This window comes from Poeciliopsis prolifica, unplaced genomic scaffold (assembly GCF_027474105.1).
Source record: "Poeciliopsis prolifica strain line A6 unplaced genomic scaffold, Auburn_PproV2 SCAFFOLD009, whole genome shotgun sequence".
NCBI lineage: Eukaryota > Metazoa > Chordata > Actinopteri > Cyprinodontiformes > Poeciliidae > Poeciliopsis > Poeciliopsis prolifica.
Window position 1 is genome coordinate 12,154,200 of NW_026562384.1, and position 21,888 is coordinate 12,176,087.

Sequence of the window (21,888 nt, forward strand, 5' to 3'; positions counted from 1 at the left end):
ATGTGGCTAATTACAGTTTATTTGTGATGCTGAAAAAGGGGATCTTATGGAACAATTTCTAAATTGAGTTTTTGCATTTTGTTTTTAAATCTACTTCATCTGAAAAATGTTATGAAGACGGGAAGAAATCCAGAGGAAGTCCTCTGTTGACAGATTTGCATCGCAGGGTGACAGAGATCCTGCCTCCCGGCTCCACCCAGCAGCATCTCTCCACCACCTGGAAACAAAAAGCCCCTTCAAAACTAAACAAACCGCTGCTGCAGCTTCGGACAGCTTGACTGTGGCGGAGCTGATCGCAGGGGATCAGGCAGCAGCTGGCAGCTTCTCATCAGGCTCTGAAGCGGAGTGACCTGGATGTGGAAGCGGACTAAAGGGGCCGAATCTCGCTTTATCTTGGTTACAACACTGCGATGGAAACACAGGATGCTCCCGTCGGCACCGGGACGAGCTAGCTAACTTTAATATCAGGCGCTTTGAACTAGATTATTTGAACCGCTCCAGTGTAAGTATTTAACAGAAAACAAGTGAATAAAGATGAGAGGACACCGCTTTGAGTTGTTCGTTGGTTAAACCCGTTCAACCCGCAGTATGGAAGTCAGAAGCTGAAAACAATGTTGTTAGCTAGTTAGCTAAGGTTAGCCAGCTAGCTGCTAGTTAACTAGTGGGCTGAGTTCGCCTTCCTGACTCAGCCCACTAATAGTTTTGCTGCTCCATATTAGTTACTACAATAGAGTTGCCAAGTGGCGGGGTGTGTTTTTTTTTTATCTAAGTGACACAACTTTTGCTGTCAGAGTGTTAACATTTTTAAGTAAAAACCGAAGCTAGCTAGCTAACCAGCGGTGCCGATCCGTTTCACTGCGATCTTTGTGGCTGTAAAAGTCTTTGTAAGAGTGTGCGTGTCAGCCATGGCTCAGGAGGCCTTTCCCTTGCATTTTTACGTCTGGAACAATCAGTACCTAGAGCTGGACCGAGAGCTGCAGAAGAAAGAAGTGAGTCTCTGTGGGCGGTGGGTTTCTACAGGTGCGCTTTAGTTTCTGTGGCGCCGCAGTGCACTGACGCAGCTTGTGTGTGTATGTGCTCTGGACATGCAGCAGGACGTGGAGCGCCTGGATCCACGGGGGCGCACCCCGCTGGAGCTGGCTGTCTGTCTGGGTCACCTGGAGTCCACCCGGGTGCTGCTCAGGTACTCTGCGGACCCGACGCACTGCAACGCGCAGGGCTGGACCAGTGAGTGCTTCGAGCTGCCAATGCTGCTGCTTTGCTTTGCTTTGCTTTGCTTCATGCCCTCAGGCTGCTGCGAGTTGAACACCCGGACATTTGCTTCAGTCTTGCAGGAGGCGGTGAGCACCGGGGATCCAGAGCTGGTGCAGCTGGTGCTTCAGTACAGAGACTTTAAACGAGCCACAGAGAGACTGGCGGGCATCCCAGAGTTGCTCAGCAAACTGAGACAGGTAAAAAAAAAAAAAATCACCCTTTGTCCTCATCTCCTTAATCGATGCACTCTTCTGTGCTCTCCCAAAGTCTTTTTCTAAGATGCTTCCACTGAAGTGAGAGCTATAAGGCTGTCTGCCAGGGTGGCTTTTTCTTTTTAAACAATATTTCCAACGTGCTGCTAAAATCTGTCAGCATCATCATTAGGTGAGGACGGTCACCGTCTCTATATCCTTTTCCTGTCTCTTCAGGCGCGGGACTTTTACGTGGAAATGAAGTGGGAGTTCACCAGCTGGGGTGAGTAGATTTCAGATTTCCCACACAGAGGTGAATTTCAGCACCGCTGCAGCTGGACAGCTCCCTCAGCATTAGACCTTGTCAATATTGAATTTACACCTTTGGAAAAAGAGGGAAAAACTAGTGAGCTCTAAATAAACATGCTCCAATTAACACAGCAGGGACTGAAATTGGTAGATTTGGTTCCCTCTGATTGGAGATCCACAGTAAAAAATATTGGAAAAGTTGTTAATTTTTTTTGCTCGAATGAATAAATGAAACTAAAAACTTTTCACTTTTTAAATTGATAAAAAATTTGATAATAGTTTAGAAAATACTGTGATGTATAAATGGTGGTGATCTTGTGATTCAATTTTTTGTTGCGTTCAAAACTTGTCCATCTAATAAAACAAAGAAGGTAAACTTAAAAAAAAAAGTTTTATCTGTCATCAGTCTGAAGAAAATAAATCAGAATTGGTCGAAATTGGAGTCGGCAGGCCTGAGAGTACCCGACATGTAAACCGTCTAATCTATGCATTTCTAATCAAAATGACCTATCAGAAGTGAAACAACGTCTTTGATTTGCAATATTTTATTTTAAATTGGTTTTAAGTTAAACTCCTGCTTCATAAAGAGAGAACTTTTCAGTTCAGGCAGTGATGGAAATGTTTTACAAATGTCTTGGCTCTTCAGGCTTTCCCTCATGGCTGTAAAGTCCTTGGCCTGTTTAAGCAGCAGCCTCATTTTCGAATGTGTGGAGCGTAAAAAAAAAAATCAATGCTGAGGAAGCAGGAGGATCCTGCTAAGAAGTTTTAGGCAACACTTTCCTCAGTCTGAGGCATTTAGAACGCAGGGAGACCAATGGCAGAAAAATGTGCTACTCAGACTAATCAGATTAATTTATGTGATGCACTGGTGAAAACATAAAACAAGATTTTCTTTTATAACCTCTTCTTTGGTTATGTGCTTTTTGCTTTCTCTGCCACATGTTTTGAAAAAGCCCCTTCCTCTCGCCCCTCCTTTTGCAGTACCCTTAGTGTCTAAGGTTTGCCCCAGTGACGTCTACCGGGTTTGGAAAAGCGGCTCATGCCTCCGTGTTGACACCACCCTACTGGGCTTTGAACACATGACTTGGCTGAAAGGACGGCGAAGCTACATTTTCAAGGGTGGAGGTGTGTGACATAAATGCGTAAATGAATGAAGAACAGCACCAGAGCGGATTCGCAGCACGTCCGTCTCTCTGCTCAGATGACGGCGCCGTGGTGATGGAGGTGGACCACGAGAAGCAGGTGGTGTACACGGAACCGCTCGTGCTGTCCCCTCGTGACGCGCCGTCCCTTCTGGCAGCCATGCAGCCGTCGCAGGAGAACACGGCGCAGAGGCTCACGTCGCCCATCGCCTCCACACACCTCAACACGCGCAACATTTCCTTTGAGCGGTAACGACTGAATACTCAAACGTTCCTGCCGACGTTTATCGCTTTCGCAGAGTCAAAATGGAAATATTGATGACAGCCGAACGTAAAGTTTGGCCTGCGTTTTTGTATTTGTCTCAGGAATAAGTCGGGAATCTGGGGCTGGCGTTCTGAGAAGACCGAGGTCGTCAGCGGTTACGAAGCCAAGGTTAGGAGGCTGAGGCTCCAGCTCAGCGTTGATGGTTTTATCACATAGAACTGGTTTTGTTTTACTTCGTCTTAATTATATGTTTGAACTTACTTCTGTTTATAGTTGACAAAGGTTTTGTTGTGTGGGAGAAGAAAAGTTTCTCACCTCAGACTGATTTCTAAGAGGAGCTAAAAGATGTGATGCTCACTACTAAACTCACAATAGGACACTTTTACATAGTTAAATACTTATTTTTATTTATTTTTTTATAAAAGTTCCTTCTGGTCTCATAACAACTAACCTACATTGTTCTTGTTTTGTTTTTGTCCAGTCGTCATATTTTTGGTTTTCATACGAGAAGCTCTTGATGGTTGTAAAAAAAAAAAAACAGTTTCTATATTTTAGTTTGTCTGCAAAAAAAAAAAAAAAAAGACCTGTTTCACTTTCACTCCAGACATTTGTTTTGTCTGATGCTGACAGAATTACTGCGGGGAGCTTTAAAGAAAGCGTCAGAAGACGTGTTGTCCACGCTCTCTCTCTTTGTGTCCAGGTTTACAGTGCCACCAACGTGGAGGTGGTGACCCGATCGAGGACGGAGCATTTATCAGACCAAGACAAGACCAGAAACAAAGGTGAGAAAATTCACAGGGACAGAAAAACTATCTGTATGATTTGGGAGCAAAATCTTGTCAACTAAACAATGGCAGAGGGAATTTGTCGCTGCTGAGACATTAAACTACTTATTTTTATTCCTGTACTTCCCAGTATTTTGTCAGATTTGTGTATATGGTTTTACATTTCTTTTGTACTTATTTGGAGAAAAAAAACCTGTACTTATATTTATTCCTCTTTACATTTTAGGCTTGTTGGTATGTAAAAATAAAATGGCTTGGTGTGTGTGTCACTTGGTAGTCAACAGAGCGGGAAACAGAGCAGAGGTTTGGCTGTACTGTACATGATCCTCTCTCTGGCCGTATTGATTAAAACGGGTATTTTGCCTGTTTTTCTCAGGCTCAAAGACTCCCCTCCAGTCCTTCCTGGGGATTGCAGAGCAGCACACAGCTCACAACGGGGTAACGGAGCCTCCGGCGCACGTTCTTTCCCACACACTGCCTCATTCGTCCTTTCACACGCACTTACTGCTGCCGCTGTGCGTCTCTGTGTGTGTGTGTTCCTGTCAGAGCAACGTGTCCCAGTGCGCCAGTCCTCACAACCCCACGGCCATCACAGCCGAGGAATACTTCAACCCGGAGTTCAACCTGAACGGCCGCGACATCGGACGCCCCGTCGAGCTCACAAGCAAAGTGCAGAGGTTTGGTGAAGGGAGAGCAAGATCTGATCAGTCACGTTTATTATCTCTGTCACACTACATTGTTTGTCGATCTTTTTTTTTTCAGGTTTAAAGCCACACTTTGGCTGAGTGAGACACACCCTCTGTCCCTGGCTGAGCAGGTGACGCCCATCATCGACCTCATGGCCATCTCAAACGCTCACTTTGCTAAACTGCGGGATTTCATCACCCTGCGGCTCCCACCAGGCTTCCCTGTGAAGATAGGCGAGTGCGGTCATTAGATGCACGTCTGATGGGATGTTTCGGTTCTGCAGGAAGCTTCTCTGTGACTTTGGCTTTTTTAAATCCTGAAGCTTTAGTTTGGAAACGTTGCTTGATCCAGTAGAATGACAGCCACAGGAAATCCGCTCAGCTGCACCTTCCCTTTTCAATAGTTTCTCTTTCTGCCCCTCAGAGATTCCCCTGTTTCACGTGTTGAATGCCAGAGTGACGTTCAGTAATCTGTGTGGCTGCGACGAGCCAGTCAGCTCTGTGATCGTTCACCAGCCAGAGAACTCTGGAGAACTACAGAGAACTCAGGGTAAGTACGACTCCATCACATGCCTGAAATACTGAAAACATTTGTCCCACTACGTTTACTGAAAAATATTACAATAATCCATATCAAACCTTTAATTTGAGAGCATTTCAGTGGAAAATAATTTCATATTTTTTTATGTGGTTGCCTGTAACAAAACATTTTGCTCACCTGTTCTTACAAAGTGAGTTTATGCTTTACTTTTAAATTCATTGAGTATGTAGGAACTCTCAATCTGTAATCCTTGTTTCCAATATTTGTGTAAATTTGAAGTAACACAGAGGCCCATGTGTCGTCGCCACTCTTCAAAACAAGAGAACATATTTAAGTAACATATGTCTAAGTTGATCTTCATGAGTGTTTACTGGACTCTACTGAAACTTTAAACGAGACGGTCTGTATTGGAGGTTGAGCTTTGGGGCAAAAAAAAATCTCCAGGTGATAATGGCTTAAAGCAATCAAAGACAATCTGTGATTGTTTTACGCTGCGCTCCTACTCCCTCCCCGCCTGCAGGGGGTTTTAATGGCATCGAGTCATGAACGCATCTCATTTCCTCCTCAGGTCAGCTTCCCTCTGACTTCCATTGCGAGGTGGACCCTTCGGTGTTCGAGCCCCCTCCAGATTACACCACCCTCGGGCCGGGCCGCAGTGAGCCGCTGAGGGACGAGGACGACAACCTGCTGCAGTTCGCCATCCAGCAGAGTCTGCTGGACGCCGGCACTGAGAGCGATCAGGTCCGAGCAACGTAACCAGCCCGGCACAAAGAGGGAAGCGCTTCAGATCGGCTCAGACAGACAAGAGACTTTGGACAGGATAGATAAAGGGGTAGATTTATTGATAGATAGCTTTATTATAACAAGCAGAATGTGACAAAATATGGCAGTAATAAAATGTGAGTCATAAAGACGAGTAGAGGCTCCGCCAACAGGCCATGAAGAATGTCTGTAAGGTGGATCGAAAACATTTATGAAGTTCTGCACAGAGATCTGATGATTATTGTGCAGCATGTTACAGGTTTATAGATTTTATTCTGCAGTTTCATTTACAAGAATAAATATTTTTTATAGACTTGTGAAATGAAGCAGGTGGGCTGTTCTTCCCTGTAATGTGATGCAGCTATTGAATGTTTCCCAGTGTCACCTCTTATCTTTGTGCATATTAATGACACACCCCATATATTGCTGAACTATTTGTAAAAACAAAACGAAAAAAATGTAGATAAGGATTTGTGAGGAATTTATGGTTAAAATCAGGAAAACACAACTAATTAGGAAGATTATTTAGATTATTAGTGTCGGTGGAGATATCAATCCCCCCTGGCCAATATTTTGTCGAACCATCTCTGTTTCGTTGTTCGTCTCTACCGCCTTTACACGTTTAGCAAAAGTAAATCATCTCTTAAATATCAAGTCCACCTGGACTAAGCTCTGGACTTTGTGCAAAAGTTCAAGATGCCTGACTGACTGTCCTCCAAAGGCTGGATAAAAACTGATAGAGGCATGTGCATGTTTGAAGTGAAGAAAAAAGTAAGTTTATTGTTAAGACATTAAATCAATTCAGAAAACTGTTGACATTTTCTCCCTATATTTAGTTATAAATGCCAATAATGTAGCATAAAAATGTTGCGTCATTGGCGTTGTCGGTCCAGTCTGATGTAGCTTCTACAGAAGCAGCAAATTTTTTTTTTTTAATTTACTGTCGTCTTTGCATCAGTTTTTCTCCTCGAGTTAGAAAAGCGCAGAGCTCGTTTTAACTCCATAGTTTCTCAATCAATCATTTAACTCTCAACAAGCACTACTCCTGTCTAAAGCCAGGAATCATTTGCTTCTGAATTTGCAGGTGACCATCTGGGAGGCGCTGACAAACAGCCGCCCGGGTCCGCAGTCTCCGCTGTATGAAGAGGACTCTCAGCTGGAGAGGTGAGAGGATTTTATCTGCTGCTGACTCTGCAGTCATCACTCTACTGGAACTGTTAGTCGAGAATAATTAGCTGTTTGTTTTAATGGATTAGTAATCTAGGTAATAAATACATAAAGAAATTGCAGACATGAATGTGTGGGAATTAAAACTCTAATGATGTCTTAATCTTTTTTTCTTGAAGAGAACTTCTGGCTTGAGCTGTAATTTAAGGAAAGATATTAAAATAGAGTTCAGTAATTAGCTTTTTCTCTCTCCTCCTGAGAGCAGCGCGTCTCTTTTATCCTCTACTGGAGTTTAAGCAGAAGGACCCTGAAAACAACCGTCTTGGACAACTCTTTCTGCCTCCTCTCAGGGCGATCCAGGAGTCGCTCTCCATCTCTCTGGCCAGCAGAGAGGGAGAAGACGCGGCCGACCCGAGCCTGCCCCCCTCCGTGTCCCCGCAGGACCCCGCCTCCAACTCGCCGCTCTCCTACAGCGCCGCCACCAACCCGAGGCTTTCCGGCCCCTTCGGCGTGGCGTCCAGCTTCGACGAGCAGCTGCGGCTCGCCATGGAGCTGTCGTGCAGGGAGCAGGAGGAGATCGACAGGTGGGGGCTGCCTGGCGGTCACCTCAGGCAAAAGGTTCATGTTGACAGATTGTGATCTGATCCTTCTCTGAGCGAGTGACGGATGTCTGCAATCAGGGCCGTTAAGGAAGAGACATACTTGGTGTGTCTCTGGTTAAACTTCACCAGAACCCCTCTTCCCCTTTTGTGCCTACAGCTACTTATTTGCTGTTTGTATTTATGTTCATTGCTATCACTGGGGTGATGAAAATTCATCTCATTAACAGTTTCTATTACTGTGCTAGTGAAATCTGAAGAAGTGTGTTTAAGCTTGACCCGAAGTGGCCGATGCAGCTGAATAACGATCCTCAAAAACAGCAGCAAAACTCCAATAAAATGTACTAAAGGTGCTGCAGTTTCCCAGTAACAGTCCAGACTCCAGCTTCCCTGCTGCACGTAATCTATTACAAGGTTTTGTATGACTTAATGTCTTCAAACCTCTTTACGATTGTTTTGAAGATGCATTATAAAATAAAAACTCTTCAACATTTGTCCACAAAGATGTAAGATGACTTCTGATTACTTCTGTAAAAATAGTTTTTAATACAAGCTGACAAATGATGGGATAAATTGTAGTTTTTCCATATCTGAGCTCTACAAATACACCTTCTTTGGTCCGTGAAGCTCCCATTATAGAGGCGATAACGTGTCCAGTCAAACTTTTCCTGCATAAACACCGAATCCACGAAAACTTTGAGTGGTCAAAACTCTTAAACCCAGTTCGTCTTTCTGTTCCAGGAAGTGTAAGGAGGAAGAGGAGGAGCTGGAGAGGATCCTGCAGCTGTCTCTCACAGAGAAGTGATGCTGCAGCTGCAGCGGGACGGATCCACACTTTTAATTTTTAAATCCCAAGACATTAATTTATTATTGCAGATATTTTATTTGTTTTCGTCACATGAAGGCTGCTAACATGCACAGACTGAAAGGAACTGATGCAGGAAATGCGAAATGGGTTACTCTGAATAAAATACTGTACACTTTAAGTGAGGGAGATGACAAAAAGGGAGCTTCTTTCTTTTTTTATTGAATATTTTTCACAGTCTTGCTGTTTTTGAGTGATGAATGATCCTTAAGCTTATATGATCCACTACACTGAAAAAAAAATACAGTAAAACATAATGGAATAAAAAAAAAACTTCTAAGCATTTATGTTGGATTACTCCTAAGTGTGGAAAAATAAAAAATAAAAGATAATCTTGGATTATTATTCTGTCTTCAACTTGCATTAAAATATTTTACATGTTTACATCTTCATTATGGAATTATTTTGCATTGGACATTGTCACAATAACAATAATGAAAAAAGTATATTTAGCCAAAACTGAAACTTTCTAAACAGAAAATCTGCCGAATGTTCACAGTAACATGGCTTTCTCACATGTGAAAGTCTCTCTCTCTCTGTGTCAACAGTGAGTTGTGAAACAAAATCACACTTTATATAAATGCATTTGGCAGAAGTCAAATGAGGCTATAACATAAAACAGCTAATATCAAAGCTAACAGGCTGTTAGTAGCCAATTAACAGTAATGATCGACTAACAGAAGGCTAGAATATATAGAGAATATATATATACACATATATATGTAGACACATATGGTGGAGGGAAGAGCACCAGGCAGGTTCTGTCAGATGTGATGGTGTAGAAAGAGAAAGTGTAGTGCAGGGGGAGATTCTCAGAAGAGCTGGGTTCTCTGGGGTTTGTTGAAGTTTGGGTCGCCCGTGTTCTGGTCGCAGACAGTCTTGAGCTCAGTGTAGGTACTGCTAGCCGACAATCCCTTCATGACACAAGGGGACCATTTCAGAAAATACTACTTTATCATAAAGCTACAAATGTATGGAGGGCTGGTGGTGCAAAAACCCTAGATTTAGAAACTTTCTTAAAATAACTTTTTTTTCCTTTGCTATTTCAGTCTTCTACAATTAGCTTGTCAGATTTTTAGTCATTTTGACACAAGACGCTTTTCTTAATGAAATGGCATCGAATCCAGACATTATCAGCTTTATGTGCATTGATAAAATACAACAAATAAGTTGAATATTAACAACTTTTACAATAAAACATACAGTCTTTCTTAGTTTGTTGTGAAGTTAAAGTTTCTATCCAAAAACATCAGAAGCACCAAATTTTATATTACTTTTTTTTTTAGCAAATATTGTTACTCCTTCACTGGTTTCTGACTGTAGATTGCAGGTGTAACTTGAAACTTCTATAGTGTTTGACCAAATCCCCCTAACTTGGAAAAAAATCACGTTGCACTATTTCCTTTATTTAAAACAAGTAGCTTGTTTTAAATCTTTGTCATCAAAGTGACTTTCTTTGGAAATAAATCCCCCAAACTTCTGTTTATATGTTTGCTTTCTGTTTTTAACTCTGGACAGAGTTGAAAGAAATGAATTCAATGGTTCCCACACACTTCTGCCTCTCTGATAATTAACTAAGAACTGATATATGTTTGATTTAACTTTTGTACACATTTAATATCCCCATAGGAAAAAAAAAATGGATTCTGGTGGCAGAACTCAGTAAAACCTGTAATCTTTGAGCCACATATTAGGCAGGAAGTTAAAGTTCATGGCATGGAGACGTTGGTTGTCCACTGGACCTTTGATTTGAATTTTTCACCTTCTTCATTCTGGTACGTGCAGTCTTGGTCCTTTCCAGTTTCCATGTAGAGGTTTTCCTTTCTCTTTTGCAAAATTGCCTGGAGCTCATCAGCCACCTGAGCTGATTAAGACCCAAAGAAAAGAGTGTTACAATCAGTTTGATCTACTGACACAAACAGTGATGATGCATTCAGTTGAACTTTAGTTATGATGTGAATTAATCTCTTCTTTTATACCAGAAGCATTATTTCACACTCAACATTTCAGAAAAATGTAACCTCGCATTTGAGCATATTCTTTTCAGTGGATCATTTTCTATATTCAGAAATACAATCAGCAGCTGGACATTTATTTTTACCTATTTTCCGAGGCTGGAGCATGAATAAACTTTGTTTTTCTATTTGTGCAATTTCTTTGTTTTCTCAAAGTCCACCAGATTTTCTTTCAAGGTCTACTGATGCCACACCCCCTAACAAGGTTCTTTTGGAAGAGAAACAGGCCCACAGCATCATAGTTCCACTGTCGTACTTGACTGTGGGCATGATACTGCTGAGTTTCTCATCAAATAAGCTGTATATATTTTTAGTTAAAAACGGCTGTCTGGATCTTATCTAACAAAAACATATAGGTTGAATTAAAATCCCAGTTTAACAAACTCCCCATGTTTGGACAAGTGGATGGACAGAGAAGGTCCAACCAGTTGCTATGCAGATATTGTCCAATGGTTGTTACGACGCAGTTCTCCAATGGTGACTTGTTTTATTCACCTCTAACTGCCCTTGTTAATGAGGGTTACCAATAACTGACACACTTGTGATTGTGTAAACCAATGTTTTTTCTTAAATGGTATCATTTAAGAAAAAAAGAAAATCTATTTTACGGTAGTTTTTCAAGACATCTTTACTCAGGATCCAAGTAAATTTGTCTGAGTGTCTATTTACCTTTCTTCATCAGTTGATCGTCCATCATGGGATCTTCTGGTAACACATATTCTCCCTCATCAGGCTTGAGGACGGGTGGAAGACGCTTGTCTTTGGACTGGGATCGCTGCATGGGGGCCACCTGAGCTTTGGGGACAGCAGGCGGTGGCATGTTGGCACATTTTGGGGGAGGAGCCACTACTGTCAAACAAAAACAGATGTGAATCTGTGTCAATGCGAACTCATTTGTTTCTCAGAGGAGTGCTAATCCTCACCAATCCGAGTGTCGTAGGGTTGAGCCACAACGTAGGGACGGAGACGATACTCTGTCTTCTCCAGGAAGTACTTCAGTACATCATTCAGTGAGCGGACTGTCATCTGCAGAGTAAACATTAAGGACGAATTAGCTATTAAATGTATTTTTCACTGGTGTACTTATCATGTGACGTCAGAGAAACATATTCCAGACTAAGATTCAACTGTCCCAACAAAGTAACTACATAAACATGGCTATTTTTTCCCCTATGATCTCTCTGAAATAAATAAAAATGAATAAAACAAGATTTTTTAAAAAAATCTGCATATCGCAATCAACTATGAAACTGCTGATATATAAAGTTCATAACATAAATTCCTATGTAACACGCAGTGATCTGAATGTGCTCAGTCACCCCTCATTTCCTAATATTGTCCTTAGATGGAACCAGATCTTCTTTTAATCTTTTAATCAGGCCTTGGTGTATTTATTTAAGTAATTTTGAAATTTTTCATTTCTGTTCAAGAGTGTTTGTTTCGTTGTTCCCCGCTGACCCTTTTAATTTTCAGGCACCCTGAACTCAAGAGATGAACCAGATATTAGTCTACACATGAAACAAAACGTCATTCGATCGTTTGTTCACTGGAGTCTGCGTCAAACACGCAATTTGTGTTTTATCAGTCAAACCTGCACAGATCTTGAAAGACAGAATAGGTTTTTTTTAGTGTTAACTAAGAGCATTTTCCACAATATGGTGCCAAAACAATTTTTGATTCCATTTAGAAACATCTAAAGAACAATTGGTTAAAATCACAAAATAGGAAGAAAAGTGAAAAGAAATGGGAGCTTCTTCTTATTATTATTGAAAAGAATATGGATATGAATCCACTGAGCGATGTTTGTGTCCCAGAATTAAGACAGAAATATGAGAGAAAATTGTAGGAGAAACTGACGTGGCTCATTGTGTCGATTGTTGTTTAGCTTCTGATGTAACAAGGAAATCCTTGAATCTTTTTTATTTAATTGGACGTGAATCATTTACAATGTTGCACAACTGATTTGTTGTGAGTGGTGCGATCGCACTGTCTACGTCTATTCAATCTCATGACATTATGACATTTCATAACAGCCTTAGTTACATAATAGCTAAAAACACAGTTCTTTCTAACACGCATGAAACTGATATGCAGTGGTTATTACATATGAAAAATCACTAATGTAATTTTCTTTTAGGCACTTTATTTAAAATTCGTCACAACATTATTTGATAAAACAACAGAATTATTGGCTGTTGTCATTAAATTATTTCAAACCATTTACATCAATAAGCCAGAATGTCTGAATATTTTTTCCTCAGTATGGATGGATGCTAATGTGCGAAACTGCATTTTCCTTTAGAAAACAATAAATTGAATGAAGCATTGAGAAAGAAAAAAAAATCCTGGTTAGAATTGGTTTCTTTGCTGTGTTTGCACAGTAAAGCTGACTACATAGTTTTATCAATGAATTGTTTTTTTGACATTTACTTCAGTAAATAATCCGAATAGTTCTTTGATTCTTTCTCATTTTTGTTATATGTCACCATTTTCTTTCTTTAGTTTCAGGGTGTGGATTGCGAGGAGAGCTGTTCAACCGTAAAAACAAATACTTTTGACTTACTGGAGTCTCAAGTTCGATCACAAAGCCAGTGCTGGTGGAGGTCACCCTGTAGTTCTTCAGGACATGCCCTCTGCAACACAATGCACAGCAAGAGACTTACTCTGAATGCAGATTAACGTTGTTTCTGTCGTTGGTCTAACTGGCTGAAATGTTTGGTTTTCCTTCTTTGTCTGTTTAACATAACAGTTATAAAAATGAACTTTCACAGCCAGCTGGTTTATTTTTGAAGTTCTGTGGGGGAATCAGAGCTGCTGAATGAGATCAGGCTGAAGTCTGAGTGAACCTGTCTGTCTTCTGTCTGAGCGTCAGGGCGTAGTTCTTGGGCATGGTGGACGGGCGGAGGATGATGTCTCCATGTTCCGGGTTCTCACTGAGGAGCTTTTCAGCCTCCTGTCGGGTCACGTCGAAATAACAACTGCAGGGAGCAAAGCAAGCAAAAAGACACCATCGACATCCTATAAAAGCTTCTAAAGTGAATCGTTTTGTTTTTGTCAGCTTAACTCACGCAGGCATGTCAGGAATATCTTTGGTCTGCAGGAAGCCCGGTCGGGGTGGAAGAGCAGGGCGCTGCAGCTGAGGGTTTCTTTTCTTTTCCTGAACCAGCATCTCCTCCAGCTTCATTTTCTGACCAGGCAGCATCTGAAGGTCTGAGGGAATCTCCTTCTGCAATAAAATAGAGATTACTGTTTACAACACACAACGGAGTTCATCATTAAAATACAGGAGAGAAAATTGAATGCAGACTTTTCTTAAAATATTAACACGAACTGAAACGTGCCACATTTAGGAGGCTTTATGTATTAGAGTTACCACTTTCTCAATTTTGGAGGGATTTTTTCCCCTTCTTAGCACTTTGAGGTAAACAATGTTCAAAAACAAGTCTTTTATGACATCAGGTTAATAACTGACTTGTGAGTCATTCTATAGAGATGTACAGTAATCTGAAGGACAAACTTTCAACGTATGCTGTGGAAACACATTGTTTATTCGATTTTATTACACAGTGACACTGATTAGCAAGAGCTCAGCCGTAACTTTACAAATCAGCCACAACTAATGTTGTATTTCTTCTACAAGCAGAGATGATGAACATGTTTTGCAAGCTGCAATACCATGGCAAGCAGGAGGATGATAGTAAAAGAACATCTTTTATAAAATTTCCATCAATTCTTTCTGCTAATGTAAAAGTTAACACAAGCTCAGTCCTAAATTTTAGCTAGATGAGTTTTTCCACAAGAAAACAACTTTTACAGATAAATATTGTATTAGTACTTTTCAATGTTTTTGGACATATTTAATTTTATATTAATTCTCACTGAATTTAATTGGAAAAAAAAACCCCACTAACATTTAAAATCTCATTTACAAATCTGAAATGTTGAAAAATTAAATTATATCATCTCAATTATATTAATTAGATTAATTTTATTGCTCATATGTGTTGCTAATGATTCAATCAGTTCATCTCCAGCTGAACTGATTGTCTACATGAAATTAATTATCTTGAAATTAGATGATGGAGTTCGGAAAGACAAATGAATTTAACTTTATCTAATGACAGAGTACTTGACCTACGTTGAAAAAGTAATTTTCCCATGAACACAAAATAAAACAAGGGTTTTCAAGCTTGTGAGCCTCGTGTTCATCCTGAGTTTTTTTTCTGCTTTTCAGATCTTTGACTTACATTAACCAGAGTCATAAGGTAGCCTCTCCATTCCGCTCCTGTGTCAACATTATCTACCTGCAGAGTCACAGAAAACAACACGAGTGTTGGTGAACAGTGTGTTTTCACATCATCCAGCTTTTAAAATCAGCTGAGTGACATTTTTGTGATGAATGCTGAGTCCGTCTGAAGTTTCACAAACCTTTAGCTGCACCTCCTCCAGGGGAAAGCTTAAGGTGAAAATGGTTGGCACTTTTTTTTTATAAGGAGACTCCATGTTCATGGACTTTATCAGGCCCAGGTCCAGCCTTTCTGAGTACTGGCAAACAAACAGAAAGTCCCGTGGCGGTTTAATGGATGAAATATCAACAGACCTGTACTTCCTTATTGCCCCTCTGATAAGTTTCTTTGGAATTTTGGTGTCTTGCACATGAAAAATACTTTCATTTAAGTTTGACCACATTGTTTTGTGACAGACAAGCTTTAACTGTGTCCTTACTGTGTCTTGTGAGACATTGTTGTACAGAAACAGTGTTGATCCTCTGAGCTCTCCGTAGAAGTTCCTGAAATCCTGAAAGTCATAAATGTCTTTTTGAGTTGCTGCTGGGGAAGAAATGTTAACCTTTGCACAGAACTGCAATCCAATAAACTGACCCTCATCTTTATGGTACTCTAAAGTGCAATTAATTTTTTTAATCTCCGGCTAAGTAATTGAGATTGCTAGTTTACTTATATATAAAAACAGTACCGTTTTAAGTTAGTTTTTTTGGACTCATTATTCAAAGAATGTGCATCTATCAGTAGGTATCAATCCTCTTCATAAACTATTGATTGAAAATAGCCTCCCGCAAAATAAAGCACTCACAGTCCGACCTCGGTAACAAGACCAGGTTTCTAAAAAATTAGTGACAAAGAGAATCAGCCCAAAAATAAAAATAATAAAAATACATGAATACCTCCAGTATTGACAGTATCTGTGTTTAAATCTCCAGTTTCAAACTTCTACTAAATTGCAGTGTAGGCTATTTTACCTGCTCTTTGATGGTTTTCTTCTGCAGGTTTCCATAGTGGTACAGAGGCAAAGCTGTGATTGTCTCCCTCCTCCTGTGCACAGCTCTCGGGTGCGGCCTGCCCTCCATCAGATCAACGACTTTCTTCTCCTTGCCCGGTTCGCCTCAACGCTCGTCTGCCTTTCAGCTGAGTCCTGGGAAAACTGAGCTCCTCTGTATTTTTGTGCGAGCTGATATGCACTGATTTATCACTGGTCTATAAACCCACCCATCCTAACTTTTCCGGCGCAGCCTCAGAGCTGCCCTGGCTCTGAGCCGGGAAATTCTGCACTGATTTACAAAGAAGGAAGTAGTTAGTTTAAAAAAAGCCAAAGAACGATCAGCATTTGTACCTGGCATGACTCCTGATAATTTGCTTTTTATTCTCATGTGCAGTAAAGTGTGTTGGCATTAGTTCACACACAAACGCACAGGCTTTTTTCAATGTAGGACGGATTAATCATTAGCAATAAAAAATGAGGTGTGAGTAAATAAACAGCTCAACTTGGAGTCTCAGTTTAGATTCCTTTTCGCACTGGATTTTCTTGTGCTCCCATTTAATACCTGAATCCTATAAGGTGAGACTTTATAATGCAAAGAACAAAAGCTCTGAATTTATGGCAATAAAGAAATCTGACACTGGGTTTAAGTATGCTGGATTTATTGCAGTCAGTGCTGAAGAGTGACAACGACAGCAGTAACATATCAGATAAAAAGTATCGTGAAAATAAAATGTTACACTGTGTTTCAAAATATAAAAGTCAAAGAAAATATGTTGTTGTTGTTTTTAAAGATTCCCTGAATGGATTAGATTTATATCGATAAATGTTGCCCATGTCTCCTCTAAGGATGTTCAACTTTTTACATTATTTTCTAATAAGTTTTAATGTCTTACGGACTGCACTGAAAAAATGTTTCTTTGAACTCACTTTAAAAAAATAATTTGTTACAGTTAACCTTATTAGTTTTGCTCAAGCTATAATTCAGATTTAATTTATAGCTTGAGCAAAACTAATACAATTAGCTGTGATAAATTAGAGAATTTTTTTTAAAGTTGGCTCAAAGAAACACTTTTTTCAGTGTGTGGTGTTGCAGTTTCAAGCTACTCCAAAGTCACTTGATAGAACATATACAGCTTTTTACTGCTCTGGCCATTATAAAGCATGTCTCCCTCTAGATGAGATATTTTAGTGCCACATAAAAATGCAAAGTAAATCAACTCCTGATATGGATAAAGCATCTATATATCATCATACCTGACTTGTTTCAAGCAGCCAACATGATCTGCAGCCCCATTTTTGTTTGTACAATCTGTTGCAGAGCAGAGAAAAAATAAAATAAATATAAATGTTGCTTTGCCTTGTTTAGTTTTGGTCCAGGAAGCACTGAGTGAACAGACCTCTGATGTCCTGAAGGACCCACATGACTCATATCTGAAACTCCAACACCATTCAGTGCCTTGTACATGAAATAAAACATTCACCTTTCTGATTTAACTGAAAAAATATAGCCAGTGCAATAATTTAAAAAAAAACTTGTGTGATATGAGAATTTATTTTTGACAGCTGCATATCAGATGAGCAGGCAGGCAGAGATTGTTATAACTTACAGGAAATGAAGGATCACAGGAATTTTTTGCACCATATTCATACGGAAAACTCTCATTCTGGAAATGTTATCAGAATGGCAGCTCGGTAGTCGACTCATTACAGCTAAAACCAAAATCTGAGTCCATGACAACACAGACGTTTCCTACATGGTCTACAAACTGTAGTATTTCTGAGGTGTATTGATTAACAGCAGCAGCGGGATTTAAACTTAGATTGTTTTTGTGTCACTTGTTATGTAGTGTTATTAGTTTATTAACACAGATATAAGCAAGAAACCTGTGGCACTCTCTGTGATGCAAACACTGCCCTCTAGAGACTGAGTATGGACATAGCAGAACAAAAAAGTCTGCCCAGATGTTTTTTCTTTAGTTTACCTTTTTTTTTCTTCTTCTGTGGCTTCATTCTGATTTACTTCTAGCTGTGCTGAAAAACACTGAGGTTCTTTATAGACCACTTTCCCACCAAATGTACTGTTTTCTAATATTATCAATGTATATAAAGTAGTTTATCTATATATTATGATAATGTCCTCTTATTAGAATTACTGTACTGCAACATAACAGAGACAAAGTCAATGGGACATTTTTGAGAAATGTTAAAAGTAAAATGTGAAAAGGCAGCTTGTTCATTGCTCAATCACAACACAACACACATGCATTGCAGAAACAAACAGAATCAATCTGAAATTCTGTCAGTATCTGCTTCATAAATCAATTTGATTGTTGGTCGGTGTATGCCTTCACACAATAATGCACTGAGCTACTCTGATGGGGTTTTTCACCCCGCTGGTCCCTTCAGCAGCTCTCATCTTCCTAGATTCCTCATCCTGGAGAGCAGGCGAGGGAATTGGACACAAAGGAGAGCAAGCAGTCAGTGTTGTCCATCATGGGGCCTCTAATGATGTTGCTTTACAGCCACTGACTGAGCAGAAAATGACCGCAGGGACAGGCCACAACACTCTGGACTGATCACAGCAACCTGGCTGTTCTTTCCTCCAAATTATGTAAACAAATAACAACATAAGAGGAGGGTGGTTTTAGTTTTATTTGAATATGTTTTCTCCGATTTTAGACATGACGAATTCTGTTCTTCTGTGAAACGAAGACCGAAGGCGAAAGATCCACCGGGTGCCATGTCAGATCAGCGCAGACTAACCTAACAGATCTGAATGGTGGTTCGCCGGCAGCTGATAGCGAAACGTCGAGCTGAGGTCAGACCTGCTCCAGAAACAGGGCTGGGTGTGGTGCTCACCGCAGGACTCGTCTGCTCCTGGAAAACAGAACAGCTTCAGCATAGGTTTAGTTTTATCTTCATTTCCACCTCCATTTGTTCTCATTAGAAGAATGGAAAACAGCCCACATGAATGGCTGTATTCGTGCAGATAACTACGCTTATTTGTCTCTGAAGCCGCCTGTTCTAATTCTCTCTGTGATGGAAAGGGAGGCAGGGAGGAGGATGTAGACCTGTGGAGATGAAGTGGACCTCCTGCTGCCTATAGTGTCTCCGTCTGACTTATATTAACATAAAGCACAAAGTCTTATGCATCAGTCTTCTGTGTGGTCTCCAGTTAAAAGCCATTTTAACAAATGCTGTGTGTATTCGTAGCTTCTTAAAATGTTTATTCTTATTGAGAATAAACATTTGTGACCTTTATCTCTAAAGATTTCGATTAAAAACTTAAATTGTGATTAAACATGTTGAATCGCTTTGATGTGTGGAGAGAAAAATAATATAAAAATAAAATAATATAGCTTGCATGAATGTACAGGCAAAAGTAATAAAACATATCACCCAAAATTATGAAAACAGTTTTTTGCCATCTAAGTGAACCGTTTCAACAAAGATTATGTGAAAAGCAGAAAAGCAACAGTTCATAGAATCAAAAGATTGAAATCTTTTGATTCTATGACATAAATAAAGACATAAATGAATGTCTTTATTTTTTTGAAGACATTCATTTAGTATAAAAACACATTTCAGATGAAAGATATCCTAAATAGACAAGCTTATTTGATTACACGGACGTAACATTGTATGCACACTCAGCTTACTAAAATTGATTCAGATAAATTTAAAACAATTTGAAACATGACAGGTTTATCTGGACGAAATGAACACACCACATCAATTATCACACCTCAACTTGTTAAAAAAAACCCACCAAGTATTTTATAGACAAAAAACAATCTGTCATCTGTTGGATTGTTTGAAACTAATTGGTGAAATACCAGTTGTCATGAACCTAAACCACTTTTTTTTGTTCTGTATATCTGATAAATATTATGGGCAAGTCTATAATGTAAATCAATAGATTTACATCTTTTGATTCCCTTTAATTTTAAAAGGATAAAATTAGAGATTACAGAAAGCCCTTGTCAAAACACACATATTTGCCAGCTACAGAACAAAGATCATTTCACAACAAAAATGATGTTGAATCTTTGAGAAATATTTAAGTCATTTGACCAAAATGTCAGTATCACTTAAATTTGCTCTTTGTATTACGGACACATGCTCTTTGAACATATAATGATTCTCACCTTCGTTTTGTTTGTTGAATTTTCTGAGTCCCAGAATCCCTCCTATTGAAAACCTGGACTCAAAGGGACAGTCTGCTCCCATGGAAACAGATGATGCTGCCGATACAGAGGTGCAAGTATTACTGAGAGACTCACCATCTTCACAAGGCTTCACTTTCCTCCTGATGATCCTACAAACACCAAAACAATCAACACGTATTTTGCAGATCTTTGCTGTCAATGAGCAGAAACGCTGAAACACACCAGGACTCCCTTACCTGTTGATTGAGCTGATGCTGGGGACGTTGCTTGGGTCACACACTTGCTCCAGCACCAGCCTGTCTCGGATCTCCCAGGCAAACATCGTGGGACTGTTGTGTTTCAGCTGCAGGATCTTCTGCACCACGGTGGGGGTCGCCACCTTGGGCTTGGAGCCACCAATCAGTCCCGGTCTGATGCTTCCCGTCTCATTATACCTGGCATGGTTTGGAGCGATTTTATGATGTCATAACTTCCTGATTCCACATTGGGACACACGCGAATGACAATATGACTGATACTACCTGGTCAGTATTTTGCTGACGCAGCCATGACTGACGCGCAGACGGCGCGAGATCTCACAGGGGCGCACGCCGTGCTGCGCGAGCTCCACGATCCGGTGTCTGACCTCGTGCGGTAACGGCCGCCCGTTGATGAAGACTCCGCCGAGCTGGTTCACCCCGCCGAGCCCTGAGAGGCGCCGCAGAACGAGAGGACAAAGTTCCAGGACTTCAGGTGGCCTCTGTGGAGAGGATGCGAGGCTCCGATACTTACTGTGCGCAACTGTGAACGGAACCGGTCCAAAGCTTACTTCCATCACAGAACGCGTCAAAAAGTACCACGACCTGCCGGACTTGTCGCGGTTCTACCGCCAAGGTTTAGATAAGACACAGAAACTTGTGCAAGAAAATTACATCCTGGATCCAGCTCTGTGTCCAAAGTTTTTGGCGATGGACCTTCAAACAAACGGAGAAATTGAAAATAAAGTACTTCAAACTTCAAATGCAGACTCCCTCCCTGCGACACTTTCAGCACCTGATCAGTGAACAGCGGCGAAAGCCTCTGAGCGCATAGGCGGGGCTGAGGCGCTTATGGTTCCGTCGAGCGCATTTACGCAAAGAAGGGCGCAGACGGGACAAATTGTAACAAATGCGTTTTTAGCCCTAAGCGAACACTCGCTTTATATAGTATATCTGGATTTTAAAAGGAAGTTCTAAATGTTCAACTTCATATTGTCGATGTCGTTCAATTGTTCCTTTTGAAATATTATAAAGATTTAACCCAGCATTGAGCTCTTGCAATGCTGAGAGAAAGAACTGCAATATAATGTACTTTTTATTATGCATCAGTTTGAACAAAAAGCAGGACTTTAAAGAATGAAACAATGATAAACGTTTGGAACACACAACAAAGACCCCGCCCCCCCATACACACACGAACACACACACACCCACACACACGCAACCCCCCCCCACATATATATCAATCAATCAAAATTTATTTGTATAGCACATTTCAGCAAGGCATTTCAAAGTGCTTTACATCATAAACACAAGAACACTAAGTCATGCAACATATAATAGACAATACATTGTTACATATTACATTTCAAAAGCAATTCTAAACAGGTGTTTTTAATTGCGATTTAAAAGAAGTCAGGGTTTCTGCTGTTTTACAGTTTTCTGGAAGTTTGTTCCAAATTTTTGGTGCATAGATGCTGAAAGCTGCTTCTCCTCTCTTGGTTCTGGTTCTGGGATGCAGAGCAGACCAGAACCAGAAGACCTGAGAGTCTGGAAGGTTGATACAACAACAGCAGATCTTTGATGTATTGTGGTGCTAAACCGTTCAGTGATTTGTAAACTAA

At 40.4% G+C, this 21,888-nt stretch overlaps 3 protein-coding genes across 6 annotated transcripts; 1 reads left to right on the forward strand and 2 right to left on the reverse strand.

Moving 5' to 3' along the window:
- Positions 1–166: 166 nt before the first annotated feature.
- Positions 167–8,950, forward strand: ankrd13d (ankyrin repeat domain 13 family, member D). 2 transcript variants are annotated; one of them, XM_055034810.1, is made up of 16 exons: positions 167–989; positions 1,092–1,227; positions 1,327–1,451; positions 1,683–1,728; positions 2,736–2,879; positions 2,956–3,145; positions 3,263–3,329; positions 3,862–3,943; positions 4,323–4,384; positions 4,493–4,623; positions 4,709–4,866; positions 5,057–5,182; positions 5,742–5,914; positions 7,020–7,099; positions 7,453–7,720; positions 8,443–8,950. In XM_055034810.1, the coding sequence occupies exons 1-16, from the start codon at positions 906–908 to the stop codon at positions 8,449–8,451; spliced, it is 1,881 nt and encodes a 626-aa protein (XP_054890785.1). In that variant the 5' UTR covers positions 167–905; the 3' UTR covers positions 8,452–8,950. The 2 variants fall into 2 exon arrangements, with proteins under 2 accessions (XP_054890785.1, XP_054890784.1); XM_055034809.1 differs by having other exon boundaries at positions 168–989; positions 7,453–7,686.
- On the reverse strand, positions 8,709–16,047 carry LOC129362967 (signal-transducing adaptor protein 1-like). 3 transcript variants are annotated; one of them, XM_055034813.1, is made up of 11 exons: positions 15,839–16,045; positions 15,307–15,378; positions 15,010–15,126; positions 14,829–14,885; positions 13,650–13,807; positions 13,428–13,559; positions 13,145–13,214; positions 11,505–11,607; positions 11,251–11,430; positions 10,329–10,430; positions 8,709–9,480 (listed from the first exon to the last, which is right to left on the reverse strand). In XM_055034813.1, the coding sequence occupies exons 1-11, from the start codon at positions 15,944–15,946 to the stop codon at positions 9,467–9,469; spliced, it is 1,113 nt and encodes a 370-aa protein (XP_054890788.1). In that variant the 5' UTR covers positions 15,947–16,045; the 3' UTR covers positions 8,709–9,466. The 3 variants fall into 3 exon arrangements, with proteins under 3 accessions (XP_054890788.1, XP_054890787.1, XP_054890786.1); XM_055034812.1 differs by having other exon boundaries at positions 8,709–10,430; positions 11,251–11,427; positions 15,839–16,047; XM_055034811.1 differs by having other exon boundaries at positions 8,709–10,430; positions 15,839–16,046.
- A 2,240-nt stretch (positions 16,048–18,287) lies between these two features.
- LOC129362729 (paired box protein Pax-5-like) lies at positions 18,288–20,841 on the reverse strand. The gene is made up of 6 exons (XM_055034436.1): positions 20,799–20,841; positions 20,549–20,714; positions 20,264–20,461; positions 20,007–20,176; positions 18,622–18,735; positions 18,288–18,292 (listed from the first exon to the last, which is right to left on the reverse strand). Exons 1-6 carry the CDS (start codon positions 20,839–20,841, stop codon positions 18,288–18,290), a joined length of 696 nt encoding a protein of 231 aa, XP_054890411.1.
- Between the last annotated feature and the right edge of the window lie 1,047 nt (positions 20,842–21,888).